At 40.2% G+C, this 27,024-nt stretch overlaps 1 protein-coding gene across 7 annotated transcripts in view; it reads right to left on the bottom strand.

Moving 5' to 3' along the window:
- The window catches only part of POSTN (periostin), a 114,261-nt gene that overhangs the window by 5,230 nt on the left and 82,007 nt on the right, over positions 1-27,024 (bottom strand). Inside the window, exons 11-24 of one of the 7 annotated variants that reach the window (XM_042452028.1) lie at positions 24,900-25,036; positions 22,800-22,930; positions 21,374-21,504; positions 20,703-20,805; positions 19,101-19,168; positions 17,657-17,702; positions 16,197-16,277; positions 11,887-11,940; positions 11,130-11,225; positions 10,291-10,380; positions 8,969-9,049; positions 7,717-7,797; positions 3,674-3,760; positions 1,284-1,325 (exon numbers count right to left, since the gene is read on the bottom strand). In XM_042452028.1, coding sequence (XP_042307962.1) covers positions 1,284-1,325; positions 3,674-3,760; positions 7,717-7,797; positions 8,969-9,049; positions 10,291-10,380; positions 11,130-11,225; positions 11,887-11,940; positions 16,197-16,277; positions 17,657-17,702; positions 19,101-19,168; positions 20,703-20,805; positions 21,374-21,504; positions 22,800-22,930; positions 24,900-25,036 — 1,228 coding nt within the window. The remainder of the gene's footprint in view (positions 1-1,283; positions 1,326-3,673; positions 3,761-7,716; positions 7,798-8,968; positions 9,050-10,290; positions 10,381-11,129; positions 11,226-11,886; positions 11,941-16,196; positions 16,278-17,656; positions 17,703-19,100; positions 19,169-20,702; positions 20,806-21,373; positions 21,505-22,799; positions 22,931-24,899; positions 25,037-27,024) is intronic. The other 6 variants (XM_042452029.1, XM_042452031.1, XM_042452032.1 and 3 more) reach the window with 6 other exon arrangements.

Genomic DNA, 27,024 nt, shown 5'->3' with positions numbered 1-27,024 from the left:
GGCCTCTTAGGATGCATGTGCCATTTAAACAGCATATTTCCAAAGTGGCCCAAAGCAGCTTTATTTTGGCCTGTCTGTTCAGGCCCTTAGTTACCTTTCTCTTATGTATAGTTCTGTGGGAGAATCAATAAACAAGGGAAAGAGAAAGTTTGGGGATGCAGGGGCCAATGTGGGGGATGCTGGAAACAGTAGAGGGTAGAAGAGGCAGGCCCAGAAGCAGATGAAGGCACTCCCTTCCTCTTCATTGCTACCACCTTGGCCTCAGAGGGAGAGAAGAAGGAGATACAGCTCTACCACACTTAGCCACAGAGGAAGATGAAAGGCCCTTCCTCCATCTTAACTGCTTCCACCATGGCCTCAGAGGGAGAGAAGGAGAGGCAAGCACAGCTCCACCAGGCCTAGTCCCAGGGGAAGATTAAACACCCTCTGTCCATCTTAATTGCTACCATCCTGGCCTTGGAGGGAGAGAAGGAGAGTCAGGCACAGCTCCACCATGCCAAGCGCCAAAGGAAAATGAAAAGCCCTTCCTCCAACATAACTACTACAATCCTGGCCTTGGATGGAGAAAAAGAGAGGCAGGCACAGCTCCATCTTGCCTAGCCCTAGAGGCAGATGAAAGTCCCTCCCTCCATTTTAATGTCATCTCCCTGGTCTCAGAGGGAGAGAAGAACCAGCAGTATCTGCAGGACTTGATCCCCTTTCCCGCTGCCATTCCCTCCTCCTTTTGTGTCATGTCTTTTTAGGAGTTTATCACACTAGCAAGATCCTATGGGAAAAGGAGATTTAAACGAGAGTTAAATGAGAGAAAACCCGGAAATGCCCAAAGTTTATCACATGACGTCGCTGTTAACGTTAAATAACGCGAAGTTAAACTGAAGTTAAACCAGAGAAAAATGGCACCTTTTTACTTTTGGGAAATTCCAAAAGTAAAGAGGTGGCGTTTTTCTCCACTTTAACGTCAGTTTAACTTCGCAGTGTTTCACTTGAGCAGCAATTTGGTGTGATAAACTTCCCAAATTTGTGGGTTCTGTTTAAATTCGAATTTAATCTAACTCTTGTTTAAATCCTTTTTTCCTGTGGGATCTCGCTACTATGACTCTAAGCCTGAGGAAAGGAATTGTCAAAATAGCAATCTATAGGATGCCCTGAGAGCCTTTGTGGCTAAAGAGTGGGGTGTAAATACTCTAATTAAAACCATAAAAGAATAAGTAAGTAAGTAAGCAAGCAAGCAAATAAATAAAACAGTTCTTTACAGGTATAAATGTTACAGCCCTGCTTCTTACCTTGTGTCCTTCTGGATGTTTGCACTCTTCTTACAGGTGTTTCTTTAAAAAACAAAAAGGTTTGCAAATCATACACCATTCATCATGAGCATTTGATACAGACAATGAGCTGTCTCCAAAACATTTGGGATTTCAATTACTTTTTAAAGTTAAATTAGTTTTAGTTTTGCTGATTTTGAACTTAAATTACTTTTTAATTATGTTGACTTTTTAGGACACCGCGGAAGTAACTATATATATTTCGCTAGTTCTAATTCATCAGCTATGATGCATGTGTACCTGAGTTAGCTAATAAGAAGCACAATTCAAAAATATTACTTGATGGAATTAATGGCCCATGAATCCTGTTCCAACTTTCTCATTCTATGATTCTGTGTTCATGCTGGTCAGAGGAGCACTCATCTAACCTTAACTGTGAAACATGACTTGTAACTATTTCCCTTTTCATTTAGCAAATGGATTTACTATCTAGCAAAGTGATTTACTACTAGCACGAGAAACAGAAATATATTTATATATATACACACACACAGTTACATGGCACAGGTTGATCAGTTTTTTCAACAGTTCTGGCCAGAGTTCTAGAAAGTGGAGAGCTAAGGGTATATCATCACTATCCAACAACTGGTAAGTAGTTTTAAATCACATTGTATTATTATTATTATTATTATTATTATTATTATTATTATTATTATTATTATTATCCCACCCTTTCCCCAAAACTGGGACTCAGAGCAGCTTACAAGATTAAAACAGTACAATTAGAAACATAGAAAAATGTTACTTTAAAACAGAATTAAATAATTACAATATTAAAACAGCATATAAAAGAATAATCTATATTACAGTATTGTTATATTTATTTATATCTATGATTTCAGCACAGGTCCTTATTTGAAAAAATAAATCTGATCAATGAAATGCAATCTATACTTTTAAATTATTGCAAAGAGTAGAATGGGTACATGAACTAGTTGCACCATACACATTGTATCATCAGACTACTGTAGAGGTAGAAGTCTGAAAATAATAGGTTGATGCCAAAGATACAGGTTGAGATTAGACGTTGTTAATGTAACTACGATGAACAGCTTGGCCAAACCCTGACTGAAGAGTTTCTGTTCACTGGAGATTGGGGCATTGGGAAATGACATCTGCAGTGCTCTTCCAGTCATGGGAGCATGGGGCACTTGCTGGAGAGACCCATTGGGGTCCTGCCACAACTACTTTTTCCAAGGTGCTCCATGACTGGAAGAGTGCTGCAAATGTAATTTCCTAACATTTTCATCACCAGTGCCTTGGAAACACTTTGGTTAGGGAGCTGCCAAGCTGCAAAAATACATTTTGCAGGTCATGTTCAGTCAATCAAAACTGTAAACATGAATCCCTTGCAGTTATGAGATCATTCTTCCAGGTGATGATCTCTTAACTGCTGAACAGGATGACAACCAGAATTTTATGAATGGAAATGTAGTTTAAAATGTCACTGTACACAGCTTTTTCTTTTGTAAAACTTTAAATATGTGAATGCACTGTGGAATTGCGTTGTCTATCAGCTACAATAGTCCTAGTTTGTTTGAATTTATACAACACCTATATATTTGAACAGGTGATTTTACACAAGCAGTGCGATCCATAACACTGACGTTATGGATCCAGACCAAGTGAGATTTGCTTTAAAAAGATCACATACTTTAGTTGTGCCATAAATCTTCAATATAATGTTCATGTGCTATGTTCAACAAGCTGGATACAATTACATTTCTTGAGAAGTTGAGGCCTTGCAAGGATGCATGTGATGGGCCTGCCCTTCCATCCAAGATCAACCTGCCCTGACCAGAAAGGTCTGCAGGGAAAATGCAACTGTACTTGACTGAACATGGTTACAATCTGTGTAGTCAAGATTTCCAACCATGTGAAGGATTGTCACTTAAAGTCAAATTTACTTATGACCTTCCCTCCAGTTTCTTTTTAGAAGGCCTGGGGGTGAAGTGTACAACTCGGCCTCTCCGAACTTCAAATTTTGTCATTCTAGAAAATGGCTTTAATCCAAGAAAGAAAACAGAAACCATGGAAAGCAGTTGACATTTTATGCCATAGAAATGAGACAAGAAGGAATTAAGTGACCAGCCTGCATTCATTGTTTGCATTGGGATTGAAATTATCATTGAAATGTTCATGTTGGTCATGATCAACCAAGTAAGTCAGTTATAAAATAATAAGCATTGTTGCTTCTACCTAGTGAAGAGAACACAGATTTTTCAAACTGGCCTAGCAATTAGGCAGGAAATTATAGCAAGGGGCTTTAACAAAAGGCCTTAAAATTTTTCCATGCATAATCGTAATTCTAGAACAACCATTGAATATGAGGCTGGTTCCACAGAACTAACCTTCCAGATGAATTTTCTTTATTTCTGTCTCGACAACCTTTGGCTCTCTCTCAATTACTTTAGTAACCTTGGTGTACTCAGATCCAGCTAAGATAAGCATTAAAAACAATCATTGGTTAAGATGCAGACAGCATTTTTGACAGAGAAATGATCCAGGCTTGGCTTGCCTCATCTTAAGCAACTATGGGTGGGAGAAGCTACATTTTAAGAAGTAGCATCTGTGTTGGGGCTAGCAAAGATGTACTGTAGTGTCAACCCCTGCCATGTTCTCCAAAATGTACAAGGAGGCATGAATCTTTGTAGATTCAAATCACCACTACTTCAAAGTTACTGTATGTGTCACAACTTGCAAAGTCTTGGTTATGTTGCTTTAGGCAAGGGAGGGATTGTCCTTCATGGCCTTGGAGTGTTTTTAGTTGGAAAAGAGGAAACATCTGGAAGATGTCCAAAATGCCAGGGAGTTAACACTATGATTATTGCCATATCCAAATAATGGTATATTATGTGTGTGGCGGTAGCCAGTTATCAGGGAGCCTGTGGCAAAAGGGCTGGAAGAGACAAAAGTAAAATAAGACAACTAAGCATCAGCAACAAAGGCAATGCAATTGCTCTACTGATTCACTGAGTCTGAAATAAGTATTACCAAAAGCTAAACAACAGAGTAAACAACAGAGTAAACAACTTGGTAATCCAAGGCAGATGCAAGTGCTAAACTGATTCAGTTGCTCAAGGATAAGCTTTCACAAAACTGAAAAACAAAGGGCTCCTCCAGACAGTGTCAATGTGTCAGGAGCTTGCGGTATTTGTGCTGTAATTCTTGTTTTAATTTTTAAAAATCTAAATACAGTATTTTTTCCTTTTCTCCAGGACTAAGTTCGTGTGTGTATGTGTGTGTGTGTGTGTGTGTGTGTGTGTGAGAGAGAGAGAGAGAGAGAGAGAGAGAGAGATTTCCAGCACCAGAAGCTACATTTAATTTTACCATGAAGATGGGTTCTTTTTAACTCTGAGATATATTGGTGCAACAACGATAATCTTCTATGTCTTTTTAGCATAATAGTCCATCAGCGCATCAGTAAAGTAGGACTTTTCAGAACAATATTATTATTCTAAGGTGAAAAAAATTTAAATTCAGAGGGAGAAAATTTGCCCTTCAAAACATGGGACCACCTCACCTAACCATATTTCAAAATCTGTAGGAAGAGCCCTGGTGCTGATGCAAACTTTGCTACACAAAAGAAAGGAACAAATACATGCTGAATCAACAACAGGGGAAAAACAAGGAGCTGTAGTTGAAGAACTTACAATTCTTTACACCAGCCTAGAAAAGCCAAAGAATAAGAAACAGAAGAAGAAGAATTCACTGGCTCATTTTATAATCTTTTGATATATATGGCAGTAGCTGTATTATTATTATTATTATTATTATTATTATTATTATTAACCTTTATTTATAAAGCGCTGTAAATTTACACAGCGCTGTACATACAATCTTTTTAATTGGACGGTTCCCTGCCCTCAGGCTTACAATAATTACCGAGTGTTCAATTATTAGGTGTGAAAATCACTTATTTCATTATTGTATGCAAACTTTTTTTCTTGCTGACCAGAGATCACAAAATAATTGTGAATTTTTAAGTGATTTTTGTTCCACATTTCATGACTTTTTACAATGAAAAAGCCCTTGCTGTTACACAGAAAATGGTCTTTTGCCAAAAAAAATACTATCTTCTGCAAAAACTGTTTTGTCCACATTGTTGCTTTTTCACAAACAAAATGCAATAAATGCTTTCAAAATGATCTGCCATGGGAGAACAACAGAAGAGCAATGGCATTGTGCGATAAGGCTGAGGCAATTGTGGGATGAATTTGTCGCTATAACGCTACGGGGCGATATTGCTCTTATGCAGGCAAAGTTTTCCTGATTTCAAGATCTGATCCAACGAAGAGCCAGCTGGCCATGATTTACTTTGCTGGCTTCCAAATTTATCACTTAGTTAATCATAAGAAAAACTAAAGTGATGTGGACTGACTTGGTTTGAGGCAAGAATAACATCTGTATCTTGGGGTTTACAAGTCAAGGCTATGATAAACTTTAAAAAATATCTGAATTTTTTTCAGATATTCATCTGGCTGAAGATGCCAGCCACAGATGCTGGTGATACGTCAGGAAGAAACTCTCCTAGGACATGGCCACATAGCCCAAAACACTCACAAAGAACTATATCTGAATTTGTTTTTTCTTCCTCTCTTTATGTGTGCCAGATAGTTTTAATCTATAGACCAAGCAAGGACACTCCGGATGAATTGATAAAAGATAAATCTCACAGGTGTTACATTTTCAAAAGTGGTACCAGAAGCCTTTTTTTTTTAGTATTACAATAAAGATGTAGAACACCATTCTTGGCAATACTGTGTACTCCACTGATATGATATTGGCCATCTCCAGATGGGCCTTTTAGCACGTACCGAGTAGGTGCTGGGGTTGCCTCGGAGCCTTCTTTACAGACGCTCCCTAACCCGAGCACATACTCCGTACGTCAAAATGGCGGTTTACACGGGTGCTGCCATTTTGATGCGATGGCCGCATTGCATCCAAACGGCATGGTGCATCCTTGACGTGCTCACGGCGCTGCAGGGTGCTTGTGACACCCTTTCAGAGGCGCTGGAAGGAGCTCTGAAACAGAGCTCTTTCCTGAGGAGCGCTTCATTCCCGCAGCCACCAAACGGCTATGGGAACGAAGCCAGGGGAAAGGGGCTGAGTGGTTTCTCTCCTGCCAGTGGCTCCCAGGCGGCTCCTAGGTTGTCCTGGGGCACGAAGCCCCAAGGACACCCCTTTTCAGGACCAGGGATGAATGGCATTTTGCCGCTTCTCCCTGGTCCCGAAAAGCGCCAAATTGACACCTCTGGGCTGCCGCTGTGGCTGCCCTGGCCCCAATACGTGGCGTTAAGGCGCGGCTGCAGGGCGCCCCATATTGGTGGTCTGTATGCCGCCAATGTGATTTATTATACTGAGATGCAGTTGACTAGCATAACTGGCAATCCTGCAGCCAGTGAATCCTCCCATTACAAACATGGCACTGGGTACAAAGCAGAATACACTGGTGTAAGGATAATGGCATCCTATGAATGGTCATTATAGCAGATCTTTTTTTTAAGCAGGCTTTTGAGCTGGAAGCCAACTGAATGGCCTTTTTCCCACCTGTCAAAACTTGCAACTGCCATACAGTCTGCCTTTGTAAATATGTTTTTATGATGCCACATATAAATACCATTCTCCAGTCCCATCAATATTTCTTATTTGCACCCAGTCTCTGCTCCAAATAACACTTTTCATGATATTGCTACAGTATATCATATCTGCTAATGGCATTTGCTACTGCCATGGATGTCCTGAGAACTGTTTTCAGTGATAAGATTTTGGTAAATAAATGGCGCTAGAGTATGATGGCAACACATTTATTGTAATCATTGTAATAATATTGCAATAAAGGTACTCATTATGACAGTACTATCATAATATTTTTTTCAGTTTGACAGGATTGAGTTTGGAAGCTTCTCCTGATTTTAACCTGAAACAAGTTTGCATAAACATGCATCATGCAGTCTAATGGTGAGTATACTGTATGAAGGTAAGGTTTAATGCATAGAATCTGCAGATATTCCCAAAGAAGAATGCTAAACATGCCTGTGTTAATTTATGAGCAATGAACATTTGTTCTTAATGAATTATGTAAAAGATCTGGATATTTTCTCAATACTTTGTATGGATTTCTTGAAGTTCAATGTTCATTAGAGAATATTTGTATAGGAAATGCAATCTTCATTGCTCATTTGAAACTGTTTAAAGACTGAGCGTACTCATGCATTTTAAATTTTTTCTCCAATGTTGGTAAACAGAATCCGCAAAGGTCTGTATTTCATATGTATTTGTTTTTGGTCCACATGGTTTTGCTCAATGAAATCAGTCTTTAAAAAGTTAAGAAAGTTCTTGCCAGTCCTCATGAGCTCATTGCAACAAGGTTAGTTGCCTTGCACTCACTAACCTCCCTGGAGGAGTCTTTTGATTTCTTCATCTTCAAGTAAATGACCATCACCTTCAATGAGTTTGGTCACCTTGGTAACCTCTGATAGGACACACGTTTATGGCATGACATTGATTTATGTTGGACACTTACAAGTTTTAATTGCAGCACATTAACAAGCATAATTCATAATTATATAACACATTTCTTAAAGTAATAAGCATCATGTCAAACATCTGGTTGATTTCAGTAAAAGAAAACAATGACTGCCATGTGTTGCTGGAATACAATGTATATTGACTGTTTTAGTTGATTAAGAATTAAAGAATTACTGAGGAAACATAGTGTTTAAGACAATAACCTAACAGTAATTGCAGCCCACCATGGATACCTCTTACATGAAGCCTGACAGCAGAGCATGTGAGCATCAACACTAGATGTTAACTATTTCATATGAACATTGGCAATGACTGAAAGTATCTATATCTAATTGCCTACTTGCCAGCCTTCCTGGAGCTGGGGATGTTTAGCCTGGAGAAGAGAAGGTTAAGGGGTGATATAATAGCCCCGTTTAAATACTTAAAGGGATGCCGTATTGAGGAGGGAGCAAGCTTGTTTTCTGCTGCTCCAGAGACTAGGACGCGGAGCAATGGATGCAAGCTACAGGAAAAGAGATTCCAGTTCAACATTAGGAGGAACCTCCTGACAGCAAGGGCTGTTCGACAGTGGAACACATTCCCTTGGAGTGTGGTGGAGTCTCCTTCCCTGGTGGTCTTTAAACAAAGGCTGGATGGCCATCTGTCGGGGATGCTTTGATTGAGAGTTCCTGCATGGCAGGGGGTTGAACTGGATGGTCCTTGGGGGTTTTTCCAACTCTATCATTCTATGGTTCTATGATTCTATACCTACCTATTTATCATATCCTAGAAATTAGGATATATACAAGTGAATCCTGACAATCATATTTAGATAACTGGAAATATTCCCAAGCATATCTGAGTTTTCAGATAGTCATAAAATTTACCTAGGATACAACATTCATACAGCAACAATCAAATTGCATAATATTCATTGTAACACAAATGTATTCCTGTGAAATCTTGTGCATGTCATTACCATGACCAATATGCTCAAACATAAATCCTTACAAACTCACCAGGCATCCAAGAATTGTGTTGTGTATGCACTATTCATTTGACATGTACAGTAGCTCAATGCTGCTTCTAATACATTGAGTTTGCCTCAGTGCAGTCTTGATAAGATGAATACTAACCTTCTTCCAGCAATTTCTTCAGGGTCTCCTCAGTATCTGCCCCACCACCTGTAGTGATCCGGGTATATTTCAGCTCAGGACCTGAAGTGAAAAAGAGTGAGTCAGATATATTCAAATTAAATTCCTATTCTTAGACTGCATCCACACTACAGAAACCCACATTTCTGCCATGTGGATGCAGCCTAAGGATTCCTTCCCTACAATCTCCAAGGTTGTGCTGTAATTAACAGAATCTTCTTCCCAGAAGCAAATTTATTGTCACCAAGAGTCATGAAATAAGGCCCTGGTAGAAGACACCGTGGGATGCAGTGGCTCAGGTGGTTAAGATGCTGACTCTGTGTATTGCAAGATTGGCAGCTTAGCAGTTCGAGGCCCAAGTGCTGCATGATGGGGTGAGCTCCCATTGCAAAACCCAGCTTCTGCCAACCTAGCAGTTCGAAAGCATGCAAACGCAAGTAGATAAATAGGTACCACTCTGGTGGGAAGGTAAACAGCATTCTGTGCATCATGTTGACCACATGATCACAGATTAGTCTCTGACAACTCTAGCTCTTCGGCTTAGTAATAGAGATGAGCACCACCCCCTATGGTCAGACATGACTTGACAACCTTGTCAATGGAGAATACCTTTACTGTAAGTAGACTTGCTCTATTTAGTGGCACTTACAAGGCAGTGGTTTCTTCAACAGCTGGTGTGGGCAGACCCAGAGAGACCAACAAACAGAACAGTAAGGCTTGTGAAGGTGAACAGAAATGTGTGGCAAGAAATATGTAAAGTGCTGTGGCTGTTCAAAGAGAATTTATCACCACATCTCTCTGAAAGCTGGTTTTCACACAGCTTCATCAGGATGTGGTTATATGGTTTGAACATGGTATATAGTAAACACCTATGCAATGAACAAACAAACAACACGCACATGAGATGGCAATGATAAATACATATTTAGGCCTAAATCCAGTTGCTGGTCCCAGCTAAATTAGACCCATTGAATGATAACACTGATATAAATCCCACTGATTCAGTGGGTATGAACTAGTTGGGACTCACAGCTGAATTTAGACCTTAGAAAGGAAGGAAGGAATACATTTTCTCCATAGTATTTTAACTTGATGACTGAAGGTTTCTTCCTTCTTGTAAGACCTTTTCTTGGGAATTAAGGTTGCATCATCAGTCTATGGACAGCTTTATTCTGCTGATGATAATTAATCTCAAGTGGCCAAGAATCAAATGTGGGCTCCATAGGAAAAGTATTAAAACTGTGTGTACTTTCCCACTTTCAGGTGTAAAACTGAAGCCTGTGCATGTTCTCAGTATGGTTTACCTTGAATAATTCTTTCTTCTGTCACTTCTTTTTCAGTCACTTCCACAGGAAGACCATCAATTATTTTCGTGTATTTTTTAATTTTAGGCTCTATAAAAACGTTTTTAAACGTTAGAGACAAAGTAATGGACAATTCAATGGGTTGTTTTGTTATCTCTCTGTGCAGCCAAGGGATCTTTATTTCAAAACATGGGCCAAAAAGGTAGATGTTAGAAATTGTTAGAACTGAGGTTTTCACTCAACTGTTAAATGAAGAGTGCAAATGATGCCATTTTCATTTCCAAGCATGCTAATTTTGCCAAGGCCAAGTATTTACAATCTCAAGCTATGAATGTGATGGAACTTTTTTGTTGTTGTTGTTAAATAATTTTAAGGCTTTATTTTATACATTGGAAAGAATGGTAGCTGCTTTTCAGAATTTGTTCACAACGCCAATGGCAACTAGATTGAGTTTCTCAATGTATCAGAGATTGAGATTTTCAGAAGTGTATTTAATATGTTGGAAAAATCTGAAAGAGCTGCAAAACTATTTTTCAACATTTCATCTCATGGCAACAACTGAGGAAGCAGGAATCAAAAATATTAAGAGACAGGAATGTTTCAGCATGCAAAGTGCAAAAGGAGTACATTGCATTTGGTTTTGTCTACTAGTATTAATAAAAAAACTCAAAGCAATGCATTAAATAATGAAATATTGGGGTGCAATACATCATTATAAAACATGCGGAAAGCAAATCCAGCAGCTAACAGAACTTCCCTCTTAAGCTTTGGAAAGAACCATCAACTATCTTTTCCAAGTCATTCTGGTTAGTAATGCCCTGCCCACAAGATATATTCACCTCCATGAATCACTTTAGTTACAGTTTCGCCTTCCCTGACCAGCTTAAATTCTGGTTCCCCTTCAACCACTTTGGTGAGCTTTGTAATGGATGGCACTGCAAAGCATTATTGCAAAATTGGAAACTGTGTTACAGATATGAAAAACACACTGAGAAATGGTCAAAACACCTGGGAAGGAAAAGCTGCTAAATATTAATGCCCAATGATAGCAAGGGCATTTTCAACGTGTTGCACTATCATCATGTCACAGGGGTGCCAAATGATCCATACATTGAATTCTTGATGTTCAATATCACTGTATACGTTACAGGCACTGCATGAATAGGAATAAAGATATCTGTTAGCAAAGTGTGGATGATCAGAGTTCTATTCTTTCTGTTTCCACCTCCAAGTTTTGTGGCTCTTGCTATATTCTGTTGCCCTTTTGAATATATATGCCCAGGCCATCTCATGGGGTCTTAAGAGAAAGAGGACAACTGCTAACTGAAATAGCATTAGTAAGAAGTACAGGAGGAAGCTTTCCTTTCTCCCACCTCAACTGAAGAACAAGAACCCTTATTTCAAGAACTGCTTGGCCCTTGTTCCCTAGCTGTCTGATTTCTCCCTTTTCCACACTTCCCTAATTTGGATTTATTTTAAGATTTCCATTACGAAATATAAGTGGAAACCTGCCTTAAAAGGGGGGTAGGGTTTGATGCTTTGCACCAGTCCACAGCCGGATATTACTCAAATGAGTTTCTTTTCCATTGTACTTACCTTCAATCTCTTTTCGAATGGTGCTGCCAACTACTCTTGTTATTGTTTTAATGTCTGTGATAATGATAAAAAAAACATAGTTTGGATGAATTAGGCTGTTTAAGCTTTAAAGAAAATGTTAGTTATAGTGATTTCATAGATCAAACATAATAATGGATCCCCCATGGATACAGGAGCTGTACTGTACTATAGATTCAATATAAGCATGTATAGGACTCACCAAATTCAGTGGCAATGATTTATAATACAGTACACAGGTATACTCTGAAATATCTCCCAGTGGCAGTATCCAGACTGGCACAAAGCGCCAGCCTGGATACATGCTAGGGTTGCCTCGGGACGTCCTTTCCAGACACCCCGCAACCCTAGCATGTAACTGCAGTGTTGTAATGGTGGCGCCCTGTCTACACGGGCACCGCCATTACAACGTCACGGCCGTGCCACAGCCAAACAGCACAGCGCAGACATGACGTCCTGGTGCTGCTGCAAGGTGCTTGTGGTGCCCTTTCAGCAGCACCAGAAGGAGCTCCATTTCGGAGCTCCTTCCACTGCGCATATCACTGGCACGGCCATTAAACGGCTGCATCAGCGATACAGAGAGAAAGGGGCCAAGCGGCCCTTTCTCTCATTCCCTGCCACTGTCAGGGTGTCCTTGGGGCATGAAGCCCCAATGACACCCCTTTCCAGGCCGTGGGGAAGCGGCATTTTGCCACGTCCCCGAGGACAGAAAAAACGGTGGATCGGGACCTCCAGGGCTGCCGCTGTGGCAGCTGAGGCCCCGATCTATTGGGGAAAGGGGCGGTCTGTATCCCGCCAGTGTTTACATGAGCAAGTATAGGATTGCAGGCTTATGTACATGCTCAACATTTCTGCCACAATCAGTATGTAAATGGATCTTGTAGCACCTTTGAAACTAACTGAAAGAAAGAAGCTGGTAGCATGAGCTTTCATTGTGTCTACTTCCTCAATTACATGTAATTCAATGAACTCTAAAGGCACTTAATTTTGCTTCATTTGCTCATCTGTTTATGTATGTTAGTAGCAAGATCTGTTCTGTGATTCTGCACACACTTGTGTTTAAAATACACTTGTGTGTGTATTGTGTGCCTTCAAGTCATTTCTGACTTATGGTGACCCTAAGGTGATACTATCATGGGATTTCCTTGGCAAGATTTATTCAGAGGAGGTTTGCCATTGTTCTCCCTTGAGGCTGAGAGTATGTGACTTGCTTAAGGTCACCCACATGGCTGAGTTAGGAATCAAACCCAATTCTCCAGAGTTATAGTCCAACACTCAAACCACTACGCCATGCTGGCTCTTTTCTATGTAGAACATAGCATTAGTGCAGAGCAAGTGCTAAAACCATTTTAAAGAGGTCCTGTGAAAAGAGCAGCTGGGCAAGCTGGATGGTGCCAGACAATCACAGCTCAGGGAATGGTGTGAAGGGAGGGCAATGGGGGAGGAAGGATACAAAACTGAGGCTTGTTTCTGACAGAAGACAGATGGGTAATTGATGGCTTAGATATAAGGGAAAGATGGCATAGAGATAGGGAAAAACTGTAATAGAGATAGGACAGACAACCGGAGGAAAATCTGAATAGGGATTTTGGTAACTGTGGCTTGTTACAGACTGCCAAAATAAAGCTGCTTCGGGTCTCTTTGGAGGTATGCTGTTTAAATGATGCATGCATCCTAAAAATTCGGAAGCTGCACCAAAGCTGCACTCCAGTGCTTAGGAATGGAGTGTGGCTTTGGCGCGACCTCCGGACTCTTAGGACCCATGCATCATTTAAATAGCATACCTCCAAAGAGACTCAAAGCAGCTTTATTTAGGCAGTCTGTAACAGGCCCATGAGTGATTAATTAGTTCAGGGGTTAATTTTTAATTTAATTGTGTATTAACTAACATATACCTGTTTATTCTTTCTTACAACTGTGTTTGGCTGTTCCAGCTATGTTTTGAATCTGGTCATACTTACCATAGCAAATCCACTGAACAACACATCCAATAAGGGTGATACACCAGCTGTGCCCCTACATAGAGCTGGAGGGCCTAAAGATGGTAGTGCATGCTCTAGTAACCTCAAGGCTGGACTTTTGCAATGCTCTGTACATTGGCTACTTCTGTACCAAGTCCAGAAACATCAGTTAGTTCAAAACATGGCAGCCAGATTGATAACTGGGATATCCAGGAGTGATCACATTACACCAGTATTAAAATCACTCCACTGGCTGTCAATTAGTTTCCAGGCAAGGTACAAAGGGTTACCTTTAAAGCCCTACATGGTTTGGGTCCAGGATATAGGATCATCTCCCCCCATATAATCTGCCCCGTATACACAGGTCCTCTAGTAGACATTTACTCCAGTCAGCCAGGACTAGGTTGGCAACTGTTAGCCAGAGACTTTTCCTTCAGCCACCCCAAGACTGTGGAATGACCTGCCAGATGAGATTCGACAGCTGAATAGACTGTTCAAATTTAAAAGAGCATTAAAGACCAGCCTCTTCTGGCTGAGCTATCCAGACAATTTTAAATTGTGAATTTTAAATGTGGACTGTTTTAAAATGTGTATGTCTTATTTGTCCTTTTAAATTGTTGCATGTTTTAATTAATGTGTTTTAACTGATGTTGTTAATTGTTGATTTGTTGTACCTCAATTCATGGGGAGAGGCGGGTAAGAAATAATAATAATGATGATGATGATGATAATAATATCATCTACTGGTGCACACAGCGATCTCCTTGAGGCTCAAGTATGCTTCCCAGGAAGGGATCTTGAGGAAAAAGGAAGCAAGTGACAGGAGTCCAAGCCAGCTAGGAAAAGGGATCTGTCATGAGTCCCATTACACTTTTTTTCCAGTCTAGTTTAGAAAAGACATCTCTCTCTCTTTTAATACTAATGATCAGAACATGGCTTTCCAGCACATTTCTTGGCCAAAGTTACCAAAGTTATCTGCCCACATTTGGGAGGCAGTTTAAAGAATGCTCCAGTGTTCTTTTGGGCCAGCCACTGTTGCAATCATTGGCATGTAAAGAGGAGCTGAAGCTGGCTTCTGAAAAGGACTGTTGTCGAGTCATCAGTGGTGGGAGGGTGAGCAACATTAAGAAGCCTTTCCAACACAAATCATATTTTGGGGTGAAGCCATAGATTGAATTACTAGTCTGGCAGCTAGAGATAAATTGGCTACATAAAAGGAGTGATCAGCACTCACTATGTTCTGGGCTTGTTTCGCATCTACTTGGGGATTAGTTTTTCTATCCCATAAGCTAGCCATTAGTGAACATGAGTCATTATTTTGGTCAAGACTTCTGCAACAAAGACATTCTGAGGTGCAACCAGTAATGGTTCTATTAAAGTTTATGCACCATCTCCAGCTCTGTAAGGATCTGGCATTGAGAGTGTTCCTTTGGAGCCAAAGGCATCCAGTTAAACCCAATCCTTTTACAGGCATTAAAAGTGTGTTCTTTAAAAAAATGGGGAGGGCAGCATGCTAAACCCCATGGCAGATCTAAATTCTCATGATGTCTACTGCCCATCAAAGCACGGATGGCAACAGATATGAAGAAGAAATCCTCCTGTCTACCGTAAGGTTGTCCACATAGTTTGGGACCCTGATTTTCTGGTGCTCCAAACTGCAGAGAACCTTCCCAAATAGCAGAAGGATGCCCATTTGGAATGTCTTCTTCTAATCATGAGAGGATGGTGGTGATAGAAAAGCTGAGAAAGGAAGATGGGGCTAATGCAGTCTCCCTGTTTGTGTGGTTATTCAATGCCCTTTAAAACATAGGGGGCCCAGGAATTATGATATGAATGATATGAATGATATAATGCCCTTTGACTTTCAAATCATTGATATGACTACCTCTAAGAAATTAAAAGGAAATAGTGTCAGCCCTCTGTATCCACAGATTCCTTATCCACTTCCTTAACCAAGTCCCAGCAGATACCAGGTGCCCACGGTACATGTAAAACAGGACATTTTGATATATGTTATACATGTATTTGACCTGCTATATATTGCCACAGCATTTTTTTTACCCTGGCACTGAGTTTAGAGCAAGGCAGGGAACTAGAGGTAGGGAGATCTCAACACTAAAGTGAGGTGCCCCCCTCAACACATCAGTACATTTCTTGTCAGGCTTTTCACTAGCATCTTTAATTGTGATCTTTCTTGTATTTGTTTTACCACATTTCTTACATCTGGTAGCTATTAGTTATTCATATAACAAACTGCAGGTGCAGTTAAGTTAAATGTTAATTCCATTGTGTTTGCTATTCTTATTACTTCATCAGGTCAACCATTTTTACCTTCATTTCCAACAATGGGCTCAAAGCTGCCCTCAATTACTTTAATCTTTGGATCCACAACTTTAGTAACTATTCGAGTGGCTGAAAGAAGAAGAAGAAAGGGAAGAAGGTACAGATCAGCAGTCATGGATGTAGTTTTTTTTAAAAAAAAACAAACTCTACAATTCACTGTTTCTGTCAAATATACCAGCTATAATCCCCAGATATATTTCCCTATCTTACATACTGTATATACTCATGTATAAGTCTAGAAATTTAGGTCAAAAATTGACCCCCCCAAAAAACTAAGTCGACTTATCCATGGTTCAAAGTATCTTAACTCTTATTTAAAAGAAGGAACCATCCCCTATTGAAAAAGCAAGAGTATAATATGTGAAGCACTGACCCCTTTTACTCTCTCATCCATCTAGTCTTAAGAGTAAGCGCAAAGAGTTATGTCTGCTGGAATTTTGTAAGTTCATTGACACTGTTTTGCTTTGCTTCATCCTCTAGATCAGTGATGTCCAAACTCTGGTCCTCCAGGTGTTTTGGACTTCAGTTCTCACAAGTCTGAGACACCTTGGCCGATAGTATGGGACGCTGGGAGCTGAAGTCCAAAACACCCAGAGGGCCAGAGTTTGGACATCACTGCTTTAGATCCTTTGCTGTGTGTCCTTAAATTTTACCCTCGGCTTATCCACGGGTCACAGCAAAAGCCATAATTTTGGCCCCAAAATTTGCCCTCGACTTATACATGAGGTCGACTTATAGTTGAGTATATACAGTATATCTTATATACACATATACTGTGCATATACTGTCTTACATATATTGTATCACCACCATAGTGATTGTAGCGTGGGCCCTCCACATTTGTTGAGGTTAGGGGCACAGGACTATAAAAGTGGAAAAAGTGCAAATACAAATGTACTTTTTTTAATTTTAAAAGCCTCAGTTGACCATAGCACCACACTGGGGGACCTACAAATGCCTAGAGAAGTGTTTTCTCTATGAATCCCTGGATCCAGGGTGACTATGGTGTACTTCCAGCTGGAGGACCTGGAGATGTCTAGAGGAAACACATCAATTAAATCTGCAAATAGTTACATCTGAAAAAGTCAAAGCCACAGATGTGGAGAGCCAACTATATTACATATTATAAATCAAGACACCAACCTGAATAACCTATCTTACAGTTAGTATAGGTACATATAATATATGTAAGCATATGCATCTTTCAAGTGGGGAAGCTTTTGAACATCTTTAACTACCCTCATTAAAAGACTCTGCTGTACCTTTAAAAGGTGCATTCTTGAATGGCCCTCGACTACTCTGTAAGACAAATGCTATAATGCTTAGTCCCTTGACCATTATTTAACAGTCCTAATAATCTAAGAAGGTCTGTGAATTTCACATCATTTTCATCCATTTACACATGAGTAACAAACTCTAATTGCCCACTTTATCTTTAAAGTACTTACTGTAAAATGTCAGTGGAATCTCTTTGAATGTGCTACCTCGAACAAACTGGGGGTGAGGGAGAGAGAAGAATTAAATTCAGTATATACAGATGAGAAACTGGAAAATAAAAACTGTTGATTCATAATTCAAGTGACTAATCTCCTGCAGTTTGAAACAGGATACAGTATATCATTATTATTATCATTATTTTTCAGAATCAGGACATGGTACCACCTTTATTGGATTATTAAAATATATTTTCAAAGGCAAACTTTCAAATCCTCCAGGACTCTACGGCCTGTTACAGACTGCCAAAATAAAGCTGCTTCGGGTCTCTTATTTAAATGATGCATGGGTCCTAAGAGTCCGGAGGTCGCGCCAAAGCCACACTCCATTCCTAAGCACTGAGTGCAGCTTTGGTGCAGCTTCCGGATTCTTAGGATGCATGCATCATTTAAACAGCATACCTCCAAAGAGACCTGAAGCAGCTTTATTTTGGCAGTCTGTAACAGGCCTACATGAGGCTGTGTATGAGAGGAGGAAATTAAAACTAGCTAGACATTGGACAGAATAGTTGGGTTTCTCTATTTTTGCATGTTAAATTTAGGTGGTGACTGGGGCCAGTAGTGGTTAGAGGACCCACTAGGTGCTGAGGGCATGATTTAATACTACAGGGAATAGCTTTACCACCACATCAGGGAGATTGGACTACACTAAGAACTTCATCTTCCTCTAACCATTAGTTAATCATTTGGCTTTGTGTGACTATTTCCACCCCCTTTTGCTCAATAAAACTGAATCTTCAATGTCTTCTTTCGTGGCTTCTGTACCTCACATACGCAGTTCACACTGTGCCTGAGCAGCCTATCCTTGAAAACCTCTAGACCTGAGCAATCTGTTTTGCAAAAAAACCTTCCCCTCCTCATTGCACATGGTCCAATGGGTTCCTCTCATTCCCTCTTGTTCCATTTCATTTGGTACAGTAGTTTCCTGGCACTAGTGGTCCCAGTTAACAATAGCAGCTATGACCTTCAAATAAGGGAATCAGGAGTTTACTAAGGGATTGGTACCTTTGCCTAGAGAGATGGTGGTCTTTCATCTAAGTACTAACTTGGGCTTAACTTCCAAGATCAGGTGAGATCTATTGCTTTTAGGGTATTTAGGCCCCGACCTAGAGAAATGGTGGAAGCATTTTTTCCCCTCTGTCCACTGCAGTGAAATCTGAAACCAACACATCAAACTGATTCTTCAGGTTTGTAGACACTGCCTTGGGACTTGAATCTTAAGGTGCATCCCGTGGCTTCAACATCTAGCTAGAATGACTTTGGGATTTTTCTTTTTCTTTCCTTACACCAAGACTCTTCCAAAGTCTATGTGTTAGCTGCCATTAAAGGAGATACTGGGGAAAGCCCACCTGTATGGTCTGATCTAGGCTTTTATCTGAGGACAATCAAGCAATCGTACCTTGATCTGAATGTACTTAATCAACTTCTTGAGAATTGCGAGGAGTTGATCATTTCCAACTGGCATATCTAAAATAAAATAAAATCGATTATAAACAATAATGGCCTTATTCTTGTAAACTGTGAGAAAACTAGTAAAATGAAGGTGGTATAAAAATAATTCTAATGGGTCTTCCTCCTCCTTTTCTCTCTTTCATACAAACACATGTATTATTTTGCCTCCTCCTTATTTAGATTCACCATATTTCTCCACAACTGATCCTCATTATGCAACTTTTTGATTCATTCAACACTGGAAATTAATCAAGTATTGTGGCTGTCCCCCATATATACATCACATATACTAGACGATGGGGGAGAGGTTATTCAAGTAAAATTTGTTTCCTCAATTTAATTATTATCATAAATATTTGGGTCTTGAGGTCCTAAAGTAAAGCCAAAATGTTTTTGGAAAGGAAAGCTAATGCTCTTTCTTTCGTAGTTTAAAGAAAAAGACTTTAGCAAAAAGCTATTTGAATTCATTATGCTGTTATTAGGGAACACTTGTGGCTCCTCTGACATACATGTACATTCAGAGGATCTGTTTGATACCACCAAGCAGGTAAGATATGCCTACAATCATTTCTCGAGTTGCTACTTTCTAACTTCCACAAGAAGATAGTTATCTGGCAGCCTATTTGCATCACCAAACATTCACATTTCTCAAATTTCTGAATATCCCAGCTGTGGAGGTAGTGATGACTTGTGATGGGAGTGGAAAGTAGTACACAGTGAGTCAGTGGTGATCAAGGAGGAAAGAGTCTCAAGACAAACACTGGCACGTGTTGTTGGATGTTGCTGGCAATTGAGAACTAAAAGAATGTAGCCCAATGCTGGAATCCATATTCTATTATAATAGAGGTTTGTAATAGTTGTAATAGCTAGATAGAAGAATGATGGGAAGTGTAGTAGTTGTAGAGATTGTTGTTGGTGTTGCAAATAGATGTTTAGTGCCTAGCGCTGGAATGTTCAGAAATGTGGGGGAGAAATTTTTTGAGTAGATGGTGGGAGGGAAACAGAAAGTAGAGATGAGAACAGAATTGTATTGTAGGGTGGGTAAAATGATACGATGTGAAAAAGAGGGTTGGTAAATTGTAATTAGTCATCAACAAATTAATATGAAGCCTGCAAAATTTATGGGCAGGGTAGCGTTCATGTCAGGCCTGTGTTGTGGAATGATGAATCTTCAGTCTGCAGATGTCTTCCTGTTAACACCTAAGATTTTTTTTTTAAACTGGGGGGGGGGGAAGCGCTGTTTGCAACATAGAAGATTTATTCACTGAACTCCTTGGGGACTTAGAAGTTCTTGACACCCAGCTACTTGCTGTCTCCCTTGTTATCCATAAAGGTCCACCATGATGCATCTGTCTCTCTAGGCTTGCAACTCACTTGGTAGCTGACAACAAGTAGTATGTTTACCTACTGCTTGTGAGGGCCAAGCAGTAGATGAGTGGGAAAAAAGACAACTTTACTCATGGCCAGATGCTACAGAAAACCAGGTTATCTTTGGTAAGGCACACCATAGAAATGGTCTATGAATATACTATAATAATCCACAACCTACCTGCAGGATACAGTAGCTTGTCTATGACATGAATTACGCCATTGGTTGCCATGAGATCAGATTCTTTTGATTTGAGTTCATTCACCAGAAGAGTGTCATTTACCTAAGGATTAAACAACCAAGATGAAAAGAATAAAATTGAATACAGTAACATTTAAATAATAGTTTTCATAATCTCCAGTACAGTTGAAATAATCATTTCCATAATGTGAAATATTTTATGTGCCTAAGGCTTGTTACGGACTGCCAAAATAAAGCTGCTTCGGGTCTCTTTGGAAGTATGCTATTTAAATGATGCATGGGTCCTAAGAGTCTGGAGGTCATGCCAAAGCCACACTCCATTCCTAAGCACTGGTGCAGCTTCCGGATTCTTAGGACCCATGCATCATTTAAACAGCATACCTCCAAAGAGACCCGAAGCAGCTTTATTTTGGCAGTCTGTAACAGGCCTACATCTCCATTATAAAAGAGATTTTGAAGTTCTTATAGGGAATGTCAAGTGAAGTCAAAATAAAACTAGTAAAATTTCTTGAAGGGTTTTTTTTAAACATCCTATTGTATGGAATGCTTCCCATTTGGTTGTTCAGATTGCTAACTTTTAGAGGACGAGAGGGAAGGAGGAATGGGAAGGTTCATAATATTTCCCCAAAGCCTGATCTATCACTACTCACCACTTTCAAATACAGTTTGCCACCCTGGATAGTTTTGAGAATGTTGGTCACACCAGGTTCAAATCCACTTCCAATGAAAACTCCTCGAGTTAGATGATAAAGCAGAATATTCCGGAGAGCATTTTGGTCCCCTGGAAAAGAGAAATAAGGGCATAAGCACTGCTGGATAAAAAAAATTGTCACACCCAGTAACCTGTTCTCATGCACAAATGCTATAGGAAACCTGTTTACTTTTCACCCCACAACCTACTTCCATGTGCAAGAGGTGAACCAGTGCCTGAAATTATGTACAAACAAGATCAAGGGATCTCTATTCAATCCAGGGAAAGTGACACTAATATAACAAACAAGATGGATATTCTCTCTCATTGGGTATGTAGTTCTTCAGAAGGTACAGTAACCCAAGAAATTACAGCGATAATTGTATCTGGAGTTCATACATTTAACTATGGGAGAGCTGTACGACTCCCAGCTTTAGATGTTACCCTAGAAGAATAAAGAGCAAAACAGAAGTAGAAGTATGAGTCATATTAAAAATAACTTGTTAAAATCCCACTTGCAGCTGGTGTGCAAGAAAAGGCCTTAAGAGAAATATTCAACTGTCCCTACAAGGGTTACAATGTGGAACATAACTAAAGTGAGCATAAAACTTGATGCTCTGCTACAAACACTGCTGATCCCACTTTCTGGGGCTGGTGCCAGATTATCCTTACTATAGCCCCGGCTCTTCAGCACATCCAAACAATGGGAAAAGACTTGCTTCCATGAACAACAAGCTCATCAGATTTGTGGTGTCTGTACTGTAGAGGACAGGAAGATGCACCATTTGGGATGTGCAGCATGACCAGTACATGCCAGGGGAAAGGCTATCTATCTTTGTCATGTGGCTGTTGTGTATGTGTGTCCCATGAAATAGCAAACACAAGCAGGGTGGGAAGCGCTCTTCTTTAACTCTTTTCAGTATTATGCATTATCAGTAAGTATTGCTTTGGGAAGAGCAAAGGACTGCTCCAGGACTGTTTCTGTAGAAGAGTTCATACCCAAGCCAGTTAGTTAGTGTGTGTGTGTGTGTGTTGAGTACTCTCTTTAGTGATGCCTGATGCACTGTGCACTTCACGCATTCTTCCAAAGCCTCTTTCTGGTTGGAAGAGTCAATACATTCCCAACAATCCTCCATCAGTCCAAGGAACTAACTTCCAGCAGTGGCAGGATGGAAGGCAAAATGCATCTCTAAAGGCAAAGCTGAAGCACTTCTGTCGTGCAGCAGAACTTTATCTTTTAAAAAAGTCTCATGGCCCTTCTGCATACTAGAACACTGACATTAAAAAGTGCTATTTTTTCAAAACCAGGAGTGGATTTACTATCCCTCTGATATGGGAGCCATCCACTGCCACAGCTTGTTGTATATCATTTGCAATGTACTTACTCATCAGAGTCTGTTTCTCTTGTTCAGTCAGGCCTTTAAAAGCATCATTTGTTGGGACAAACAAAGTCCAGTCACCAGGTTGGGACAGAACTTCTTCTAAGTCTGCAGCTTCTATCAGGGTGAGGAATGTGCTGCAAAGGAAAATAATGTACAAAACAATAAGACACCAGTCAGTTATGAAGATATGAAAATGTGACAACATATTGAAAGGAGACTGCATGTGGATGGAAGAGCATTTTTATCTATTGTACCTCCCTATGAGCAGGCTGAGAGGTACAGTAATAGACAAATACTTTAAATAAATAAGAGTATATTCTGAAAACCAAGCTGGCAACACCCAGATGTTTTTGATTGCAAGGCCTATCATTCATGACTGCTAGCTGTACTGGATTGAGCAGACGGGAACTGCAGTTAAACCTCTGGAGGGCACTGGGTTAGGAAACTCTACCTGAAGTTAGATCAATGACCACTTTAAAGTTTAAATTATATGCACACATTCCTGGAAGCAGGCCCATGGGACACAATGGGACTTATATCTGAGTAGCCATTCTAGGATTCATGAGAGTGCCCTGTCTGTCAATGCTGTAATTTATGGCCAGCACCAGTCAAGGAACCAAAAGCCAGTGCACTACCTTCACACTATACTCTACTCCTCTGCAGCAAAACCCAGACACTCCTTCCCCTGGCAATTTATTAATTAATTATTTTAAGCCTCCCAACATGCCTTTTGTTTTTGTTTTTATATGCAGACTTTTATATTACTGTTTTTGTTTCCAATATATGGTGACCCTAGGGTGAACCTGAGAGTCAGCATAGTGTTGGACTACAACTCTGGAGATCAAAGTTCAATTCCCTGCTCAACCATGGAAACCCACTGGGTGATATTGGGTGAGTCACACACAGAAAATCCTGTGATAGGGTTGCGATAAATTGTAAATGTCTTGAAGGCCCATGCCAACAAGGTGACCCTATCACAGGGCTGTCTTTGCTTTCTCTTCTTCAGAGGCTCAGAGAATGTGACTTGCCCAGTAGGTTTCCATAGCTGAGTGGGGATTCAAAACTTGGTCTCCAGAGTCATAGTCCAACACTCAAACCATTACACCATGCTAACTCTCACTTTATATTATATTAATTATATCACACAGTTGGCTCTTCCTGTTTGTGGGCTTGCCATGTGTGGATTGGAACATCTGCTGATGGTCCTGCCCCATTCTCCTCAGTGGTGACACTTGCACACAGCTGTGCCAACGTGGTCACATGTATTCCGTGCCACCATTGAGGAGAATGGGACTTGAGGTCCTGCAGAATTTGCCATCTGCAGGGGAAGGGAGAGTCAGAACAGAACCTCCACAGATACGAAGGTCTAGCTGTATTATATTATATTAGTATTATACTATGCACTGAATCCAATGGTTAATATCAACTCATAGATACTCACTGAATTTATGGGTTTATACAAACATTGACTTACTAAGATTCCATTCTGGAAGACCCCAGTGACTGAAGTAATCTCTCCATATTGGGCTATGGGGACATAGCTAAACATTGCTGCAAACCCTCTTACTCTCCTCCAGGCATGCATTTGCTGTGAGCTATGAGCTTTTAGGGCTTCAGTAGGGCTACAATAGGTCCAGGGTGGGTGGTAAATAGCTCTGCATGTGGAACTATACATTACACTGAGCTGTGTTGGACTGAGGCCAAGAACTGTCATATATTTTCGCAGTGAATTTTGCCTATTTTCTCTTAGGACTGATAGTCTATCCCCTGTCAGATGTGTAGTGAAAATTCTTCACAGCAAAACAATCCAGTTTTCTGTTCCTTTGGGCTTACTACAAATTGGAAAGTAAGAATTGCTCAGGTTTTTTTTTAGTTTTTAAACTGTATTTTTAGTTTTTGATCCCGCATATCTGACGATTTGATACACTACTGTCTAAAACGGGTGAAAGTAACTGTAGGGATTTCATTTCTCCTCCAAAATTAAACAAATCAAGACTCAAAATTTCAAATATAAGAATGACTGACCTCTATCAATCTAGCTCTGTAGAACCCAGATCTTTATCATAATGTAAAGCAGTTTTGATATGGTTAATCTCAGTATACCTGAATCGTTTATCAGATCTCAGCACTTCATGAAGAGTCTTTTCTGCTGGTTGGATTATTTCACTGAAAACATGGATAAATCCATTCCTTCCCTCTTTGCTTCCTCGGATCATACAAGAATTCTCGATACACACAGCCTAACAAGGAAATAATAAAATAAAGAAAATGGCATGAGAGTCAGTCTTGGGGAAAATATGTAAAACACAATTTGGATGAGCAGCCCTCTTCAGACGTAGTGTTGTATGTCAAATGTAATTAATCTAGAACGTTTGCAAGTGATTTGTTTCCACTTGTCAAGGGAACAAATATTTCTAAAGATGACATTTTCTTGGTTGGCTGTACAAAATGTGCCTTGAGAAATATATTCTTACAATCTGAGTGGGAAAACATTTTCCCAGATGGGTGGAGGGAGAGGGAAACCTGCATTGCCTTTGCTTGCCTGGAGCCAAGGGATAAACTCTTGGATCCGTTGTGGGAGGTTTCAAGGGAGCAAGAAGAAGAGTTATGAAGGAACATTTCCCTGCATGGTCCAGTTTTCACAATTCACCAACATTTATAATAATAATGATGATATTTATTTCTTACCCACCTCTCCCCATGGATTGAGGTGGGGAACAACAACAATTAACAGGCAAATGACATCAGTTAAAACACACATCAATTTAAAGATACAAATAAGATGTGCACATATTAAAACAATCCACATCTAAAATTCTTCATTTGAAATTCACAATTTAAAAATCATCTAGATACGTCTGTTAGAAGAGACTGGTCTTTAATGATCTTTTAAACGTGAACAGCATATTCAGCTGTTGAATCTCTGCTGGCAGGTCATTCCACAGTCTAGGGGTGGCTGCATACAATTTTATTTTCATTTATAGTCAACAGGTTGAGATCCAACAATTATTCATAGAAGAGAAGCACTCTTTTCCTCAATGGGTCCACAAACTAAGGCGGGTTATAGACCGCCATTTCGGATGTCCTCAGGACGTCCCATTTTTAAAAAGGGGCGTCTCTTCTAGACGCCCCTTTCCCTATCACGGACTCAGTTCGTGACAAATGGCGGCGGCCGTTCCACACGGCCGCCGGCATGTTTACGTCTTGGACGCATAGCGTCCAGACGGGTCGCAGTGGTTATGACATCGCGCGTGCGCCATGGGCGCCTCGCGACGTCATAACGCGCCACAGGAAGAAGCTCCATTTTGCAGCTTCTTTTTTCCTCCGCAAGGGAGTCGCGCGGTTTGTATGCTGCGACTCCCTCGTGGAGCAAAGAGCAGCGCCGGCAGACCGCCACAAAGCAGCGGTTTGTAACGCCTCCCCATCTATCTAAGAGAGCAGGAATCCTACACACATTATTTCTAAGAACGCTGTATCCAGATGTCCCCTCATCTGTTAAGAGAGACGCCTCCTTACATTGCTGCCATCATGGTAGAACTGAACTGTGTGGAATTTCTACTTTTCTACAGTTCATCAAGATTAGGAAGCACTCTTGGTTCACTGATTCTTCAGAACATCAGGCATCTATACCTCCAAAAATAATCTGTGTTGCTGCTGGTGTCAGTCCTTTTGCTCTCTGAAACATTGGTTTCTTATGTTGCCAGAATGTGAAACTCCTTGTAGCCAGATATTTCTCTTCTTTAAACCAGAAATGGGCTAAAAATAATCTGGTTTGACACCATTTTAACTGTCATGGCTCAATGTTATGGAATTCTAGTGCCACAACAAATTACAATTCCCAGAATTCCATAGCATTGAGCCATGACAGCAAAATTGGTGTCAGACCGGATTATTTCTCAGTGCAGATGCAGCCATGGAGAAACTATAGCCTTCTACATGTTCAACTACAACTTCCATCACCTTTCCCCACTAGATATACTGGTTAGAACTGTTGGGAGTTGCAGGCCAACAATATCTGGAGGATGAAACTTTTCTCAGGCCTGCTTTAAACCACAGCTTCTTTCAGCCATTGACAATCTCATCATTAGAACCAATTAAAAAGTAAATGGAGGCATAATGAACCATACTTTCAACAACATACATTATTCCTGTCTTTCCCAGTGGCCACACTCATAGCATGTGTGTCCTGTTAACCTGGAGAAATGAAACAAGTTCCTTCTTCCTTGTA

The sequence above is a fragment of the Sceloporus undulatus genome, chromosome 2 (genome assembly GCF_019175285.1).
Source record: "Sceloporus undulatus isolate JIND9_A2432 ecotype Alabama chromosome 2, SceUnd_v1.1, whole genome shotgun sequence".
NCBI lineage: Eukaryota > Metazoa > Chordata > Lepidosauria > Squamata > Phrynosomatidae > Sceloporus > Sceloporus undulatus.
Note: the sequence above shows the minus strand (reverse complement) of the source record. Positions and strands in the feature narration are given on the sequence as shown.